This window comes from Pundamilia nyererei, unplaced genomic scaffold, assembly GCF_000239375.1.
Source record: "Pundamilia nyererei isolate P.nyererei 1_Seehausen unplaced genomic scaffold, PunNye1.0 scaffold00081, whole genome shotgun sequence".
Taxonomy (NCBI): domain Eukaryota; kingdom Metazoa; phylum Chordata; class Actinopteri; order Cichliformes; family Cichlidae; genus Pundamilia; species Pundamilia nyererei.
Genome location: NW_005187482.1, coordinates 2,002,648 through 2,019,202, shown reverse-complemented (window position 1 = coordinate 2,019,202; position 16,555 = coordinate 2,002,648). Strand labels below are relative to the sequence as shown.

General features: G+C 41.3%; 1 protein-coding gene across 1 annotated transcript; it reads right to left on the bottom strand.

Annotated features, from left to right (window-relative positions):
- Nucleotides 1–313: 313 nt before the first annotated feature.
- Nucleotides 314–12,914, bottom strand: LOC102210153 (ral guanine nucleotide dissociation stimulator-like 1). Its single transcript, XM_005738070.1, has 17 exons — nucleotides 12,490–12,914; nucleotides 10,469–10,758; nucleotides 10,157–10,201; nucleotides 9,852–10,051; nucleotides 9,574–9,731; nucleotides 9,246–9,488; nucleotides 9,005–9,108; nucleotides 8,580–8,664; nucleotides 7,015–7,083; nucleotides 6,371–6,457; nucleotides 5,830–5,862; nucleotides 5,393–5,514; nucleotides 4,448–4,537; nucleotides 4,041–4,170; nucleotides 3,177–3,479; nucleotides 1,956–2,070; nucleotides 314–1,849 (listed from the first exon to the last, which is right to left on the bottom strand). The coding sequence occupies exons 1-17, from the start codon at nucleotides 12,511–12,513 to the stop codon at nucleotides 1,710–1,712; spliced, it is 2,238 nt and encodes a 745-aa protein (XP_005738127.1). The 5' UTR covers nucleotides 12,514–12,914; the 3' UTR covers nucleotides 314–1,709.
- Between the last annotated feature and the right edge of the window lie 3,641 nt (nucleotides 12,915–16,555).

Here is a 16,555-nt window from a genome sequence, read left to right as displayed (position 1 = left end):
ATGGGGTTGTCTGATTGTTGGGTTTTATCTAGATTATTTTAGGAGGTTTTACCTTACAATATTAACCACTTTTGACCACTAAGGTGACTTTTGTTGTGATTTGGTGCTATGTAACTACAATTGAATGTGGTGGAACAGGAGATTTGCATCCTCTGGCTACACCACATTTGGTAGAAGAAGACACTGGGAAAAATATAACTGACAAAAATGTTTAATATGAAGCTTGAGATACAGCTCTGTATTGCATATTGAATTCTGGTTTTAAAAAGCAGAGTCCCTTGTTTTTTTTAACTGTAGCTCTTAGCCATTAAAAGAAAAAAAAAAAGGGGGGGGGGGGAGGTTAAAGTTGAAAAGAAAAACTCTGTAGTTTTCAGAATATAATGTAGAGGATCAAGAGAACAGATCAGTGAGATGACAGAAGTTCTTAAACTTGACACATACCAGTCATACATGTCAGTCAACTCATAGTGCAACTAATCTTTGCAAATACTCTCTGGATCTTTAACTATATGGTCGTCATGCACTATCACAAGTTTTGCAGCAACTGACATAATTGAAATGATTAGATATACAGTACATGAACTCCTCATTAGGCTTGAGGGAGGAGGGGAAAAAAAACAAAAAAAAAAACAAACAAAAAAAAAAAAACACAACAGGCCATTTATGCACCGGGCAAATGCAGTCTTCAAACGAAAGAAACAATTTGTTCAAGTATTTAAAAAAAAACAAACAAAAAACAGAAACAATTACAGTTAAAATATTCTCCGTATTCATCAAAAATGAGGAAATTAAATTATGTACAAGCATTTTCTTTCGAAATGCAAAGTATTTTGGGCTGAGACGACCCAACAGTCAAAAATATGTTACATGAAAGTGCAGTCAGAGTGAATCACAAAGGAGACACTGTAAAAATAAATAGATCAAACAAAGAGAAGTTTAGCAAGCCAACTTCACTTAGCCAAAGCGCTAACACTGAAAGCTAATCAATTCGTAGAATCACAGTTAACCCCCCAGCACTCAGCAGCAGTTTCCACATGTACATCCCCTCCAGTCCATCAAAAATATCTGCTGCCTCTGTTACCCAATCTTAAGAATGTAATCCTTCCAGTCGGAGCTGCCAGTTGCACACAGCGAGTATCACAGCAACACCGGAGGAGCAATTTCTGAAATTCCCAGGGTACGCACTGATCCCTGATGATAACGGCCCCGCCCAGTTCTCACACGGCACTGGCGTGCCAACACTTCAGTGCACTGAGCCATGTCAGAGCTGACAGCCTGCTGCGGGGCCCCAGGACTTCACCGCCTTTACGCAGCAACTGACCTCGATTCCCTTTTTAAGGCGCCAGTTATTAACAGCACCCAGTTGTGCAGGGGAATAGCCAGTCAATGCTCAGTGTTCACATAAAGATAGGCCACTGAAGCCAGCACGTGTTGCTCAAGAGAGGAAGGCATTATTCTGTGCATCTTTGGGTCAAGAGATTTATTGGAAGTGACATTTTTGGAGGCAAAGAAATGGGTCTTTTTCTCCCCTTTTCACACGTCCTATGTGGGGAGTCTTCTAGTCCTATTTTAAGCCCTTTCAGCAGCCAAAGAGGACTGAAACAGAGCACACATCTTCCTCAAGAAGCCTCTAAAAATAAAGGCCATTATGCAGAAGCACAGCAGAGCTCAGTTCATTTTGCAGTCAGAGAATTTGCACGTTAAAGTTTCTACTTTGTGAATCGTCCGAGACTAGCGGTTGCTCTCAGTGGTTTCTTCTGGCTTTTGTGCTTGTGGCGCAGAACAAAGTCAAAGTTGGCTGTTGTAGACATAGCATAGAAGACGTTTGCCTTGTCTGGTATGAGAAACTCTGGAAAGATGAAGAGAAACAACAACAACAAAATCACTGTCAGAAGAGCATTTTCCTTCCTGTCACCAGTTAAGCAATTTTTTTTATAAAGGAGTTCTCTTCTGACCTTTGCTCTGAGAGATGACCTGTGTCAGGGTGAAGTCCTGCCAGGTCATGTGCTCAAGGTGATGTTTCTCCAATGCCCTCTGGATCACCTGTGCAGTTTTGTCCTGGCTGGTCAGCTATGAAAAACAAAGAATAACGAGTGCTGTTACACATAAACACACACACACACACACACACACACAATAGTGAAGACGGAAGTTCATGGGTCACTGCGTTTAAGGAGCATTACCTCTTTGGCTCATATTACACATTCAAAGAGCACTGCAATAGCAATAGAAGCATTCTGAGCCTTAAGGTGTAGCCCTGTCCCACTCACAACTGTGACCTTCACAGAAAAGCTTATTTTCAGCAGTTGGAACAAAGTTTCTCCGCCCTCAAATCTGAATTTACCGTTACCATAAAAGTCTGACTTTGTGACAAATGATGAGAAGGATCAGTTCTCCTGATCACATCCACTGAGAATGAACTACTCGCTGTAGCACTTGTTTTAAGGATATAACTGAAGCTGGTTTCACTTCTAAAGGTTACCTCTACTTTTGCAGATATGAACGATATAAGGCAAATTATTTGAATCGTAGGTATTCACACTAACTACACCCCAAGATAGAAAAGCAGTAACAGGTGAAGTAAACGCAAAAGGCCAATCATATGTTCTGATAGTTGTTATGGTCGAACTGAATGAAGATTTGCTAAGTGGGGCAAATTATTGTGCTGCTGCAGTTCAAAGTTGTATAATTTGTATACAAAGACCCAGCCAGCTCACTTCATTCTACCAAGGGAGGGTAAAATATCAGCAGACCCAATGAGGGAACGCGACACAGGCCTACTAACTGAAATAATACAGTGTAAGTTCAGGTTTTATGCATGCGTTGCCTTGCACTGAAAACAGCAAAGCGATTCAAGTTGATGAGGAGGCTGAAGGAGTGTTTTTGTTATAAAGGGATAACTTCTGATAGAAATCGTTGGGTGCTACGCATGAGATCCTGAGAAGTGAGACTCAGGTGGACTCCAGGATTTATTCAGAGGACAGCTGCATGGTTACAAAATATTCCACCAGTATGTCCTGTACGATGTGTAGAACAGTAAATATCATTTACTTTTTGTTTACAGATGACTAAGTGTAATTAGAGATCTTAAAAAAAAACACAAGCAAGAAAATAAACAAACTGTCAAATTCTCCAGTTACTGAACATCATACATCACAACGCGAGGATGAACTCACCAGGATACTTTTGTACATGTTGCCGTTGTTGTGGCCCAGATCCACGCTCACCCTGATGATGCAAGAGTCATCCACCTGACGGTTGTACACGGGCAGTGAGGTCATAGACACCGAGCGCTTGTGGTGGGCCGCTTGAGGCTTCGGCCGTGCCCCCCCACAGGGCAAGGCTGCAGAGCTGAGGTCTGCTTGGCAGTCAGGGGAGTCTGCAGACGAAGCAGCTGAGATGCTGGGAGAGGACGAGGAAGAGGAGGACGAGGACAAAGAGAAGGACTCGGATACGTTGTTGTAAGAGCTGTGAAAGGACTGCAGAGGACAGAAGATGGGGGACAGAAATGAGAGAAAGAAGACTGCTGAGTATTATTGTGTCAGAGTATTTGAAGCCTTTCACAAGTGTCTGGTCTGCAGGGGAAAGCTAGGCTATTGAACCATGGTGAAGCAGAGGACTGTAGCCCATTAAACACTACTCCAGCTCAGCTAAGCACCTCCTCGATACAAACTCCACTTGTGGAGAGCTCACGCTAGTTTCGATTGCCCTTTTGTGAAGTAGAGATTATGTAACTTTTTCAGTTTTTAAAAAGACATTCAGTGCATTTTACTTCTGAAAGCTAATCAATTCATAGAATCACTTTATAACAAAAACACTTCCCATGTTTCAGAGGTTTGTCTGACTGCTTTAAAAAGGGTAATTGTTTGTACAGTGTAAACAGTGACTTATTCTAAAACCGAGAGACCCAGTCTGAAGGCACAGCGTGACAAAGCTTTCAACAAAGGCTCCACTGTTAATGCAGCCAATGACAAAGGATGGACACAAAACATTCGGGGAAACGATTGCAATGATGCACGCAGCTAAACACGGCCGTTTACCTGCAGCTTGATGGAACAGTTTGGGTTTGGGGAGGACAGATCTTCCATCTCAGACCCACTGGATCCAGAAGATGAAAGACTGATCTGGTCAGCAGGCGGTTTCTTAGTGCCGTCACTCGCCATCTTGAGACTGAAGACAGAATGAGCTTTCATTAGAAATGCCACACCCGCACCATTCAGTTACTTGAACAATGTAGTTTAATACCAGAGTATACACATCACACGATTCACTTCCATTTTACTGCATACCACAAGTTGTAATCTAAACATCTCATTGTTCTTATAGTGAGGTAAAACATGTAATGTGAACCAACAGTGGCTTTACTCTAAGTTTTGCGTGCAGCTCTTTGTGCTTAGTATAATGTGCATGTTTGAATATGCAAACTGGACTATAGCATGAGACTCACAAGGAGAGTTTCATCGAGAGTGTGCGCTGGCTCCATGGAGGTGGCGAACACAAGTCCACAGGAGGCTCCAGGCGTCTTGACAGCTCGTAGCTGTAATAAGAAGATGTTACTGAGCACCAGGGTACCTGACATCTTACTGACATATCACTTCATTCCAAACTCAAAAAATTAAACTCAGAAAAAGAACTCGAAAAAAAGCACAGGCAGACTTTCAGACTTTCTGAAAGGTGCTAGCGAACATTCCCCCATTCTCAATTCTCAGTTTGCACATCCTCTCCTCCGCATGTTAGTCAGCGCCAGAGTTTGGTGCACAGAAGGTGAGGAAGATACAAGAGGGGGGAGTCGAGGCATTTTACAAAGTCAGACATCTTTGACTGAAGCAATCTCAGGTAAATAGGACATTTGACACAGCTGCATCATGTCTAGGGTGAGTTACCAATTTACAACATGACACAATGAGACAAAGCCATCATGCATATTTTAAATGTCAGACACACATAAGTAATGAAGGGCAACACTGATTATTTATATAATCAGTGTTGCCAAGTACATATATATATTATATTTTTTTATATATATATAAAAAGAGTGGAGAGTACTCTTAGAGTGTGGCTAGAAACACCCCTGCCATTTCACATCAGCTACAAGAATAAGCGTGTTTATTTAAAAAAATAAAAATAAAAAAACCTCATATAACACCTCAGGTTCATTCCAATAATCCAATCCAATAATTAGCTTATGAATACAAAAGGATTTGTTCTTCTACCACCAAAAAGTCAGTGGAAACATTATCAAATGATCCTTTGAGTGGAGTAATATCAAAGGAAAGCAGCTTTATTCATCCAAATGGAGATTTAACAATCACATGACAGTATTATGTATATTATGTCTTCTCTGATGGCCTTCCTTTCATGTCCATGTTAAAATCAGGGTGTTTCAGCTCACCTCTCCTGATCAGTGAGCAGCTTGTGTCTCTGCAGCCAGGCAGCAATGCGGGGCTGGTGTCCGAGACTGTATTGGGAACAGGAAGCCTGCAGCAGACGGATCTGTGACAGAACATCAAATTCCTGTAGGCAAGGAGAGGCATGTTGATGAATAAACAGATAAACCAGGCTGACAGTTGCTTCCGCATAGTGACACAACAACGAGATTCTTTATGGTTACACAGCTTTTGTGTTTTAATCACAGTCTGTGCAAATCTTAAAGAAAAAAAAAAGCTTTCAGCCTGACACTTACTAAGGTGTAGGAATGTAAATGTTCAAACTCAGTTAACAAAGAGCTGACGGTCTTATATGCACAACTTTGCCTTCCCCCTCTCCCCCCTCCCAGCAGTCAAAAACAAAGCCAAACAAAAACAAGGAGTGACAATAAGAAACACTTACTCTCCTCCTCTTCTCAAAGTTTATAAGTCCACCCTGTAAAAACAGTACAATGTTAGTATTTCATTTATTATATTGTAATTGCTAAGTGACACAATAACTAAATTAAATGATACACTCTTGTGTTTTTCCATCAGCATGCAATATTAGCCAAAACGCACCGGAGTTTAGTTATCAGGGGTGATTTATGCACTGAAAACGGAGTTCTCCGTGATAAAAGTAGTTTCCCAGGCCAAGATGATAACACCAAAACACAGTAACTGGGAAACCGAAATGGCTGAATGAGCCAAAAAGTCTCTCAGTTACTACTAGAACCAAGTTTATTTATCTGTATATAAATGGGCAAAATGGAGTTTTCCTTTGGCTGAAGTTTATATGTTTATAATCTCCCATGAAGAGCATCTGATGGCAGCGCATACATCATTTAATCAGGTTTCAAAGTATATAGTGTTGCATACATACTGAGTGTATCCAACACATTGTGAACACTTTGAACCCTTAAGTCTATGAAATAATATCCAGAGGACGTGTTAGACAAAAGTACCTCCACAGTGTCTGGCAGAGCAGTGTCCAGCATGGTGAGGACGGTCAGATACGTGCCGAGGTATGGAACCGCTCCACTTGATGTACTCTGCAGGCAGACGACACGTAAGCACGCAGCTAATAGTGAAACGGTTATATTTTCTTGTGCCAATATCTGGTCTTTTATTGCTTTATTGTGGCTAATGGGTTAAAATTTACAACATTCAGACAAGACAGGACCTGTTAGCAGCACTGTGAGGTCTTATTACAACCCAGGAGAATGTGCATATGACTCATACAAGACCCCAGCCAGGTCTATTATTACTGTCCTATAATCCTGGTGATCTGAGGCCATTTGAAACTTGCTCAGCACTGAGTGGAGCTAAACATAGTTTGGGGCTTGTGCCATGATAGATAGATACTCCACCCACACTCAGGGAAATCAGCTCTCTTGTGCCTTGCTGAAATGTAGGACAGGGTTTTTTTTTTGCATGAATCCCTTTTCAAAAGCTGAAAACAAATCCTGCATCACATGAAAAGAGAGTCCTAGGATGACGTTGTAGTATCTGCTTACGTCAAATTCAGCCATAAATGACACTGGTTGCGTCGCATGTTGTCAGAACCTGTCACCCCCCCACCCCCACCCCACCCTGAAGAATGGCTTACCATCTGTCTGGAGAGTGGACACCGTTTCAATATCCTTGGAGAAACGTTATCAGGCGTGGGACCTCCATCCTGTCACAGAGTCAGACAAAGCTATATTCAGTTCAGTGTTATTTGGATCATTTCCCCTCCCGTCTGTGTGCTCTTAGTGTTCAGTATATGTATGTAAAGCAGCATGTAAAAGATGCCGGCCCGTGTGCCAGCTTATGAAACAGTACAGCCTCTACTTGTTTCTTTGGTGCAATATTAGACTTTATTACACATTAACTCAGATATCCTGTTTAACAGTTAGCTTTCAAAGGAAGAGAGGCTTGCAAGCTTCACGACTCTCCAAACAGACTCGAGCTCCCTATAAGAGGGAGTGACTGTTTTTACATCAATAAAAAACACTGGCTGAATAAAACACTGAAAAGTGGAGGGGGAGGTCATTTTTCACTGAATAAAGCATGTTATTGTGAAGCTGCGGTTGCTATGTACAGAAAGTTTTGGTGATCTAATCCATTTCTCTATTGAACACTTCTACAGTAGCCAGACACAAGATACGGCTGACACAGTTGCCGCAAGGAGACAAAACTTAAAAGAAGAGAAATTGAAAACATTGTGTTCTAGTTTGCCATCGAAACACCGGTAAACATTTCTGTACATATGAACTCAAAAATTTAACTCTCTTAAGAGTGAAAAAACAAAAAAACAAACAAACATGAAACAGGAAAACAATCACCTCCAAACTAATATTCTCCAAACTTTAAGCATGTGAAACAATCTTTGTAGCTTTTAAAACTTCAGATTCTGTTGTAATTTTAGCATTAATGTAAATTTACAATCTAAACAATTCAAGAGAAAACTAATCTCAGTGATTTCAATTAACCTCAAATCATCTCAATTGACTGCTGAGAGAAAATTATGCACAGCTGCTCGGGCTGACTTCTCTGCACTGGTAAACATTAACCTTAGATCTGCACAGAGTTCAAGAATCAACCCTATGCATTCACTGTGGAAATTTATAGGTGAAGAATTTAAATGTTTAGACTTTACAACATTAAAAACAATGATAATGAACCAGGAAACAGAAATTCCAATCAAATGTTTACCACTATCTCTGCATAGCTCTGAGCACCTGCGGGTTTATTTTGCCTGTTCATTACCACGTTTCCCAGTAATGCCTTGTGGGTATCAAGGTTTCAGAATAGTATCAGAATCATACCTTGTTCTAAGGAAATTTACACACCTGGTGTCAAATGATGCACCACTCAAACATGTAAACTTCTCATCAAGCAGCAGGTAAAATTTATGTTCTACTTCCTTCCCTGTCCCCTCTCTCCAAACTGCTCAGAGCAGATGGCTGCTCCTCCCAGAGCCTGGTTCTACCAGAGGCCTTTTCCTGTGAAAAGGGAGTTCTTCCTGCCCGCTGACGCCAGGTGTTGGTTGTAAGGGATCATTGGTATTCCCCCCTCAATGTATTGTATTATAGGTCATTTACCCTGAAGTAAGCTTTCAACATGGCACAAGTCTAAATGGACGAGTACAAGTGCAAACACTAAAGCATATGTAAGAAGTTTCAGTCTCACCTCCATCAGGAACTCTCTGTTGGTCAGAACACAATTCTCATCAGGGAAGGTCGCACAGAGGTTATCAAACGCAGCCACGTTATCTCTGCAAAGACAATGATAAAGAGCCACAGCCATCAGATATTTTAATTATTAACAATTATACTGGATGGCAGGAGTTAAAACTTGACATATTACTGCCTGTTTACACCATTAAAGGAAAACCACAAAAAGTTGTGTCTCACTCATCTTTGAACTTAGAATTTGCTTACTGCAGCGTTTCATGACCGACCTATAATATGGGTCACAGCCCAGCATTTGCTGACCTGCTCCATAAATTGACCTTAATGAGGGTTCAAACCGCTTGTTAAATGATGATCATGTAGCAAACTACACAAACAGCAAAAGCAAAAGTGGCCTTTGAACCTGCAGTTATCCAACCATACCTGCTGACAGCCGCCCAGGTCTTCCTCAGCCTGTAAACGGCATTGGACTGCAGTGCCGACAGGATCGCCTTGAGAGAAGAGAAGTTCTTCAAGCGACGACACTCCTGTAGAATAAACTTGTACTCAGTGGATGCACATCATTTAAAAATAACCCATTAGTACTTCTTGTGTTGTGACTTAGAACCAATATTAGCATCCAGACGCCTAAAAGATGCAAAACAACCACAGCATTTCAACTGACCTGCGCTACTTTGATCCACTTCTCTATGATGTGAGCCCTTTGCGCTGGCGAGGTGGGAGCTAGAGGGGAGGAAGTGGGACTGCCATCTGTAGGCTGGCAGAGCAGCGACCCCATGACCTGGTTGGTGACTGCATTGAACTGTGCAATGGTTGCTCGGATGGTGGGCGACATGTTTTCCTTCTTGTCTCGCTGGGACCATACACAGCCCAGACACTGGTATGGGACCACTTTGGCAAAGAGAGCCTGGAACATCAAGAAAACCAAATCAGGCTCTGATCATTATAATACAACATGGGGGGAAATGGTGTAAAGTTCTCCTCTAACATACAGAGTCCACTTGAGTGAGCTGTTCAGCAATGGCTGCAGCAGAAAAATCCATGATGCCACCTTGATCCTGAGAGTTTTCACTGCCTGAATCTTCATCACCAGACCCCAGATCATCTTGCTCAAGATCTGCAGAAGCAGAACTGCCACTTGATGCCACTTCTGAAAGAGCCAGCATCAGCAATATTCATAAAAGTGCAATCAGGCCTCGAAGTAAAGTTATGAAACAACTTGTTGTGCGTGGCCATAATTGCTGGGTCATGCTACGCAGCAAAGGATCACCTTCTTTCTGGAATGTCCTGAGCAACTCCTCAGCTTGCCCGGCGAGTGAGCAAAAGTTGGGCTGGCTGCGCATGCTGTCATGCACCGCAGAGCTGATCCTCAGGTGATCCAAGAGCAACCGAAGCGCCGGGTGTAGGGGAGGGTCCCTGACGTCCTCGCTGTACTCATCCAACCACGTCTGGACAAAGGCCAACAGAGGGCTGGAGAAGGCAGGAGAAACGCCGTTACATTTTTAAATGACACATTAAGCCAAGGAGACACAGCAGAAACATAATAGAGACACGCTTCATATACACTTTACCTACCTCCGGTAACATTTGCCATTATCCAGATCTGACAAAACACTGTCTCTGGATATAAAAAACATAAACAAAAATTCATTTGTTATTGTTTTGTTTGCATATTATAAATACTTAAACCTGCTGCTAACCACAGTCTAAAACCTTTCTGTGCATAATAGCTGTTGTTGTAAGCCTCTGGATAATGAGCACCTGCAAGCTACTGATTATTACATCAAAGCTGGCTGAAGGCCACTGCTTCATCAGGTGGAAACAACAGAAGAAAAGATACTCAAGCAACACAACAGCCAACTTTGCATGTACAACAAGCATCGGTACCTCTTAAAGAGTAGCTCTATGAGCTTCGTGGGGCTGGTGAAGGTTCTGTACGTGGAGAGGAAGATCCTGCTGTAGTCCTGTTCCTGGCAGCCAAAGTCGAGGAGGTGATTTACAAGCAGGTCCAGGGTGGCGGCCTTCAGTCGTCGTACCTTGCAGGTTCGGTACTGCACGAAACCAGAGCATGGGCTCCCCTCAGTAGCGTTTGCGGAGGACGGGACGGGCTCTCGACGCAGGGTGACCCCGTAAACGGCGCCGTCTTCCGTCTCTTCGCCCCACTCCTGCACTGGGTTCTGGGAACAAAAGCAGCGATCATCAGAGCTGAAAACATGCACAGACACACACACACTGTATATACCGAAGAATGTTTCAGGTCACAACATTAGTGTCAGAGGTTGACACACAAAAAGGTAAAAATAGCAAGCCCTCACACCCAAACACACAGATGATCCTGCAGAAAAACGAGCACCACAAAAAGCCACACTGATCCCACATGAACCACAGCAACTACATAATATTTGTTTATAGTCATAACCAAGTCTACTATCAGTGCGCAAACAAGCTGTGCTAGCTTGAGAAAATACTTAGTACTCATTTTCACAATGCAGAAAGCTAGAATTTCCTAGAATTTTGTAGGTACACACAAATGTTTTTGGACAAATAGACCTTTTAGATCCTAAGTTATCACATCAAATATTACATCAAAGCAAAATTCTCACTGAGCACAAAGTTGCCATCACAGTGAGCAATCAAGAAAATAATAAAATGGTGCACTGGAGGACTATAGTTGGTTAGTGCCAAGAGCAGGTGTCATGTTTTTAGTGAAACATACTGGTTTATCATTACATAAAGTTCAAACAAGACACCTGACCCAGTCTGAAACTCAGTGCACTTAAGAAAGGGAAATGGGTTGTTTTTTTTAAATATATATATATATATACTTAATCTTGTCATCTCGTAAGTAAATAATCAAAATTGCTTCAGCTGAGGCTGAGATATCCTGAATTTAGGACATATAAGCTCAAATAAATAAAGTTTCTTGATGTTGAAACCAAAGACATGTTGCTTTCACATTCTGAGAAAACTTTACACATTAACTCTGTACTGCACCTCTAGATGCTCATAGCCAGTGCCAAGCAATCTGGGTCACACGAAATCTGTTACTACTGTACACAGCTGAACAAGACTGAAAGCTCAGTACTGAAAATAGTGTCCCATAAGCTCAGTCCATATATGATATATGAGGTGGGCTTTGCACAGACACAAAGCTGATAAAAGTAAACAGACTGTTAAAAGGCTCCGGACATCTCATTTAAACTGGTGGGAGGTCTTGCATGCTTTTTAGTCAATCATTTTTAAAAAGCCATTTTGCAGTGGCAAACGTTCAGCCTCCGTGTCTGCTAACCAGTAACACTCCAGCCCCATTGTCCTTTATACTAACTGGAATCAGAGCAGCACAAATGGAAAACTGTTTTCCACTCACAGTGTCCCCGGTGTGCAGTACTAAGCACTGCCAAATCCATCTCACAGTGAGAAAGGATATATTTATTATCTGACTCTAAGTGCAGCCGATCACTGAGGTTAACAAGCTGCTTTGGGGTTCAATGATGGAGCTCATCCAGAGGGCCCAACGAGACATAACCAGGGAAGCAAACATGTTGTCACACTTGAAATTCTGTAGGCCTAACGATACGTTTGAGTCACAGAAGCATGTGTAGGCATGAAAATGACGACTGCTATTCAAGTTGCACTTTTTTCCCCAAGCAAGCACTGCAGCTGGCACCGTGACAACGTTCAAATAGTACAAAATCAGCTTTTACCACCATAGCCCCTTTACTTGACAGGAGTGGGATTATTATGATAGATGGGAACACCTTTAAAACACATTCTGGAGGTCTTTAAACGTTTTAAAAAGCAATGCTATTCAAATGTGACGCCTGGGAGGAGGAAGCAGAGTTCGTGCAGCTTCACAGACGAGCCTGTGACAGCCCACAGCCACCTCCAGCACATGTCTGATGACTTACCATTGTTATCTCCCATTTTCCCATTTCGCCTGGTCGCTCAAGGAGCGCTGAGTTTCATCTCAACAGGTCCTGAACCTAAAATGAACTTCCAGCCTTCCCGAAGAGTAGGGTCAGGGCTTCATCTTCATGTGATAACTTATTCCTATGCTTTTTGTGTGTGTTTTTTTTTCCTCCAATAATTTCGTCTCGAACTACTTTCGCACGCCTTTTACAATTAGCGGTAAATCCCGACTTTCAGCGGACCGTCTTCGTTACATTTGATGCCGATATACAAACGCGTAGGGTGGTTTCCATATATTTAAACCAACGCGGACGGCATCTTAACCCGCAGTAGTCCTCTAACACCCTCTGCGGACTCTCCTCGTCGACAGTCTCCCTGACTAACCGAACCTCCTCGGCTTTATAAACAGGAGGCGACTCCTGGAGCCGAGTGAGTGCTGAGGTGTGTCTGTGAGCGGAGGGGGCGCATCGGACTCCGCCTTACTTTTCCCCTTTAAGGACAGGTGCCTGCTTGCATGTGTTTGTTAAGAGTTAAATGAAACATAGATACAGCGTTTATGGCTATAAACACATTTTTGTTTATTTGGGGTTAAGAAAAACACACTAATTCTGTGGGACTATTTTTTGCAAAACGCAAGTTGACGAGAAGCTGTAGCTAACTAGCTATGCTACCAGCTTGCCACAGTTATCCGTTTTAGAGAGCATGGACTGCTAAAGTGAGTCTATCTGGTTTTTACATGTAAATAAATAAATATAGCCAAAATGGTTTCAGGACGTTTTCCACACATACTGCAACCAGTAACATGTACAATTCAACTGCAAAGCAAACTAAAATCTTTTATGGATCGAAATAAGTGCACACCTGCCATCATCAGTTCAAGTGACTTTTAATGAAACTGTGTCAAGTTCAACTGCTCTTGAAGGCCTTCCTTGACTTGTTGGTTCCTACGGCCGAGCAAGAGCCTAAAAAACATTTCAGGGATCTCATTGCTGAAATGGAAAGGGTTGCAAAATAATTTCCAAGGCATTATCTATACCGTGGAATACAGTAAGCACAGTAATCAACAAGGGGGGAAATATAACTGGATGTCCCTCCAAAATTGATGAAAAGTCTGGTCAGGAGCTGCAGGAATTCCAGGTGTGGACTGGTCATGTACTACATGTAATAACAATGTATGTAGTCTTCGTGTGAGCAATGTGGTAACGAGGAAAGACAAAGCAAAAGAAATGCATTTAAAACCTTTGGGAAAACAAACATCTAGTCTCAAAAGAGCATGTGGGTAAATCTTTCTTATGAGACCAGTGTTGAATTTTTTGTCCATAATTCCAAAAGATATGTTTGCCACAAAAACAGGACTGTGCATCACCAAAAATACCCACATGGAAGCGCGGTGGTGCCTTTGGGACGATTTATCATCAGCTCGAATTGGAACATTAGTCAAAGTTGGGGGGAATTGTCACAAAACATTCAGGTATCTGCTAGAACGCTGCAGAGGAATAATACATTTGAGCAAAGCAAAACCCCAAACTTACATCCAAACTAACAAAAGAATTAACTTTTCAGAGGATTAAAGACTTGTAGTGACCCAATTGTAATAGTTTCAAATGACACATTATAGTGTATATGCACTAGAAGCCTGTTTAAAATGCTACAGTATTAATCACCCAAAAAGAAAATGTGCATTCTGGGTAATGAGTGTTTAAACTGATGCTTTTATTGCTAATACCTAGGCTGGATTATCACATAGGCATTGTGCACACTGGATCATGTCACTTGGCAGTACACCCAAGCAGCAAATTTTAGGTTTTGGTGCTTTTATAACCAAAAACATGGGTATATATTTTTATTTCTTCATAATAGAATTATTATTTTGTAGAATACCAAAGCTCAAGTTATGAAAGGGGGAAAAGTTGCTCTCCGTAATGATTCAGAGCTATTATGTGTGTATAGGTCTTGTTATTGAGGAAGGAAGAAAAGTTGGATAGGTCCCATCAAACATTTGTGCCCAGAGTCTCCAACTTGATCATGTAAGCATGGATATTTTTATAGTGGGGTGTTACTAAGCACGATCATATTCAGAAGCTGTCCCCTACATCATCTGCCTGAAAGTCTTCCTCAGTAATCTCCAGTAACTACACATCTCTGTAAGTTCAACATTAGACCATGACGGGCGTTCAAGCTAATTGTGAGATTCCAAAACAGGCCATTCAGGAACAGAGTCCATAGCCTCTCCTTTAGCAGGTGAATGTAAACACAGTCTTCTAATGTCAAACTCAGCACATGTCACATCATTTTCCGCTGTGAACATAAAGCATATAAGCAAAGCACTTGTTGGTTACTGACTGTTCCAAAGGGTTACACAGAAAACACAAGTATGGAAAAATGTGTGAAATTCAAAGTAGGAGAATGTTATCAGGATCACCTGATATGGTCATAAGATCAGGACATCTGCAGATTTCTGTCTGTCACTGATTCCACTAATATGTTGTTGCTAAAAAGAAAGCAAGTTATATGTAATTAAGTATGTATTTTATTGATTTTTAAGCTATATTCAACTTTATTGTTGATGATCTGTATGGAAATATATGTATGCTTAATCCCCATGTTATTTTTGTTCTCTAACCTATGAACTATGAGGAAATAAGTGCGTATGTGTGCTCGTGTTCTGTCAGTCCACTGGCGCCAGCGTTTCGTAGAGCCAACTGTTCTGTGAAAAGCTGGTGCTTCTTTTCTGTACTTGGCATTTTGCTCAGTCACGTCCTTCTTTTATTGTTCAACAAAAGCATCACGTTGTCTTTGTTTAGTCTCCTTCAGGGACTCCCTGAAACACTCAGCCACAAATGCGTGATCAAGCGTTGCCAGATGTTTTGGGTCACAACTATTCATGGGTGCTATTTCATACAAGTCGTATTGAAGTGTTTTGTGGTAACAAAAGCAGTGAAACAATTGATAGGAGAGACTTCCTGATTCTACTTTGTCTCGGAGCAGATCACGTTTCCATTTTCCAGCCAGAGATTCCCTAAAGCTACGTCACTGCTTTAACACTTACGACACCCTTAGACGTCATCCACCAAATTCTAGTCACTGTTGATGATGCTGCCGTCATGTTCTGTTGGGAGGCCAGAGGCACTACTAACACGGGCCAGTTGTAACATGCTCAGTTCCTTAAAGCAGAAACTTTGTTTTGAGAAACTCTGCATGCTAATGTGCAGAATTCATTCACAGAAAAGTGATTTTGAGATAAGAAAGTTACTTTTTGGGATGTGAATTTAAATTTATGTCAATTGTTTCCCTGGATTATATTATATTCTATATGGATTATATAGGCTTTGCTATCTAGAATACAAGACTGGACCCTGGATGACGTATAAAAGGAGCAGAATGTCACAGAATTGGAGCCCCGCTGTTTGTCTATCCTTGGCACCTTACTAAATGGACACATTTAATGTAAAATGATTTAAAACAACATTTAAAAATGAAAATACACTATTTTTTATTTACACGTTTTTGTCTGGACTGTTTAAAACAGTATTAGCCTACAAAAACGATTACATATAGACAGGAAAGAAGCATCAGTTTCTCTTTGTCATCTCTTTCATCTCATATTATTCTATTTAGGTTAGAAACTGATCTTGTCTCATCAAATAATCAGTGTGTTTGAGAAAAATGGTCATTGCATCTCAAATCATTGTAAGCCAACTCCGAGCTGCTGAAAAAATGTTATGCTCCAAAGTTTGTACAGATAATGTTGGCTTTGAAATTGAAGTTTGATGCTTGTTTGGTTGGTTGGGTTTTTTGCCCATTGAAATGTGAAGCAGCTTTCAGCCAGAATACCTCTTAAAAATATTAGACAATAACCTAAAATGTCCACTGGTGTTTCTTACCATTGAAGTGAAGGACTAAATTGTAATTTGGGACACAAAAAATATCTGATGATGAATTAAAATATGAAAAAAGAGCACACATTATTAAAAAAAAAAAAAACTTCACAAAAGACAACTAGTGACCATTTCTTAATGGTAAATAGCCACATTTCACATTAATGCAAGATAAAAATGTAATGAA

Excerpts from the sequence above, each read along its gene's own strand:
- LOC102210153 (XM_005738070.1), bottom strand. The coding sequence starts at position 12,513 with ATGGGAAAATGGGAGATAACAATG. Across the intron at positions 9,489-9,573 it reads AGCTCACTCAAGTGGACTCT|GCTCTCTTTGCCAAAGTGGT; the intron begins GTATGTTAGAGG and ends TTGATGTTCCAG. Across the intron at positions 9,109-9,245 it reads AGTGGATCAAAGTAGCGCAG|GAGTGTCGTCGCTTGAAGAA; the intron begins GTCAGTTGAAAT and ends TTTATTCTACAG.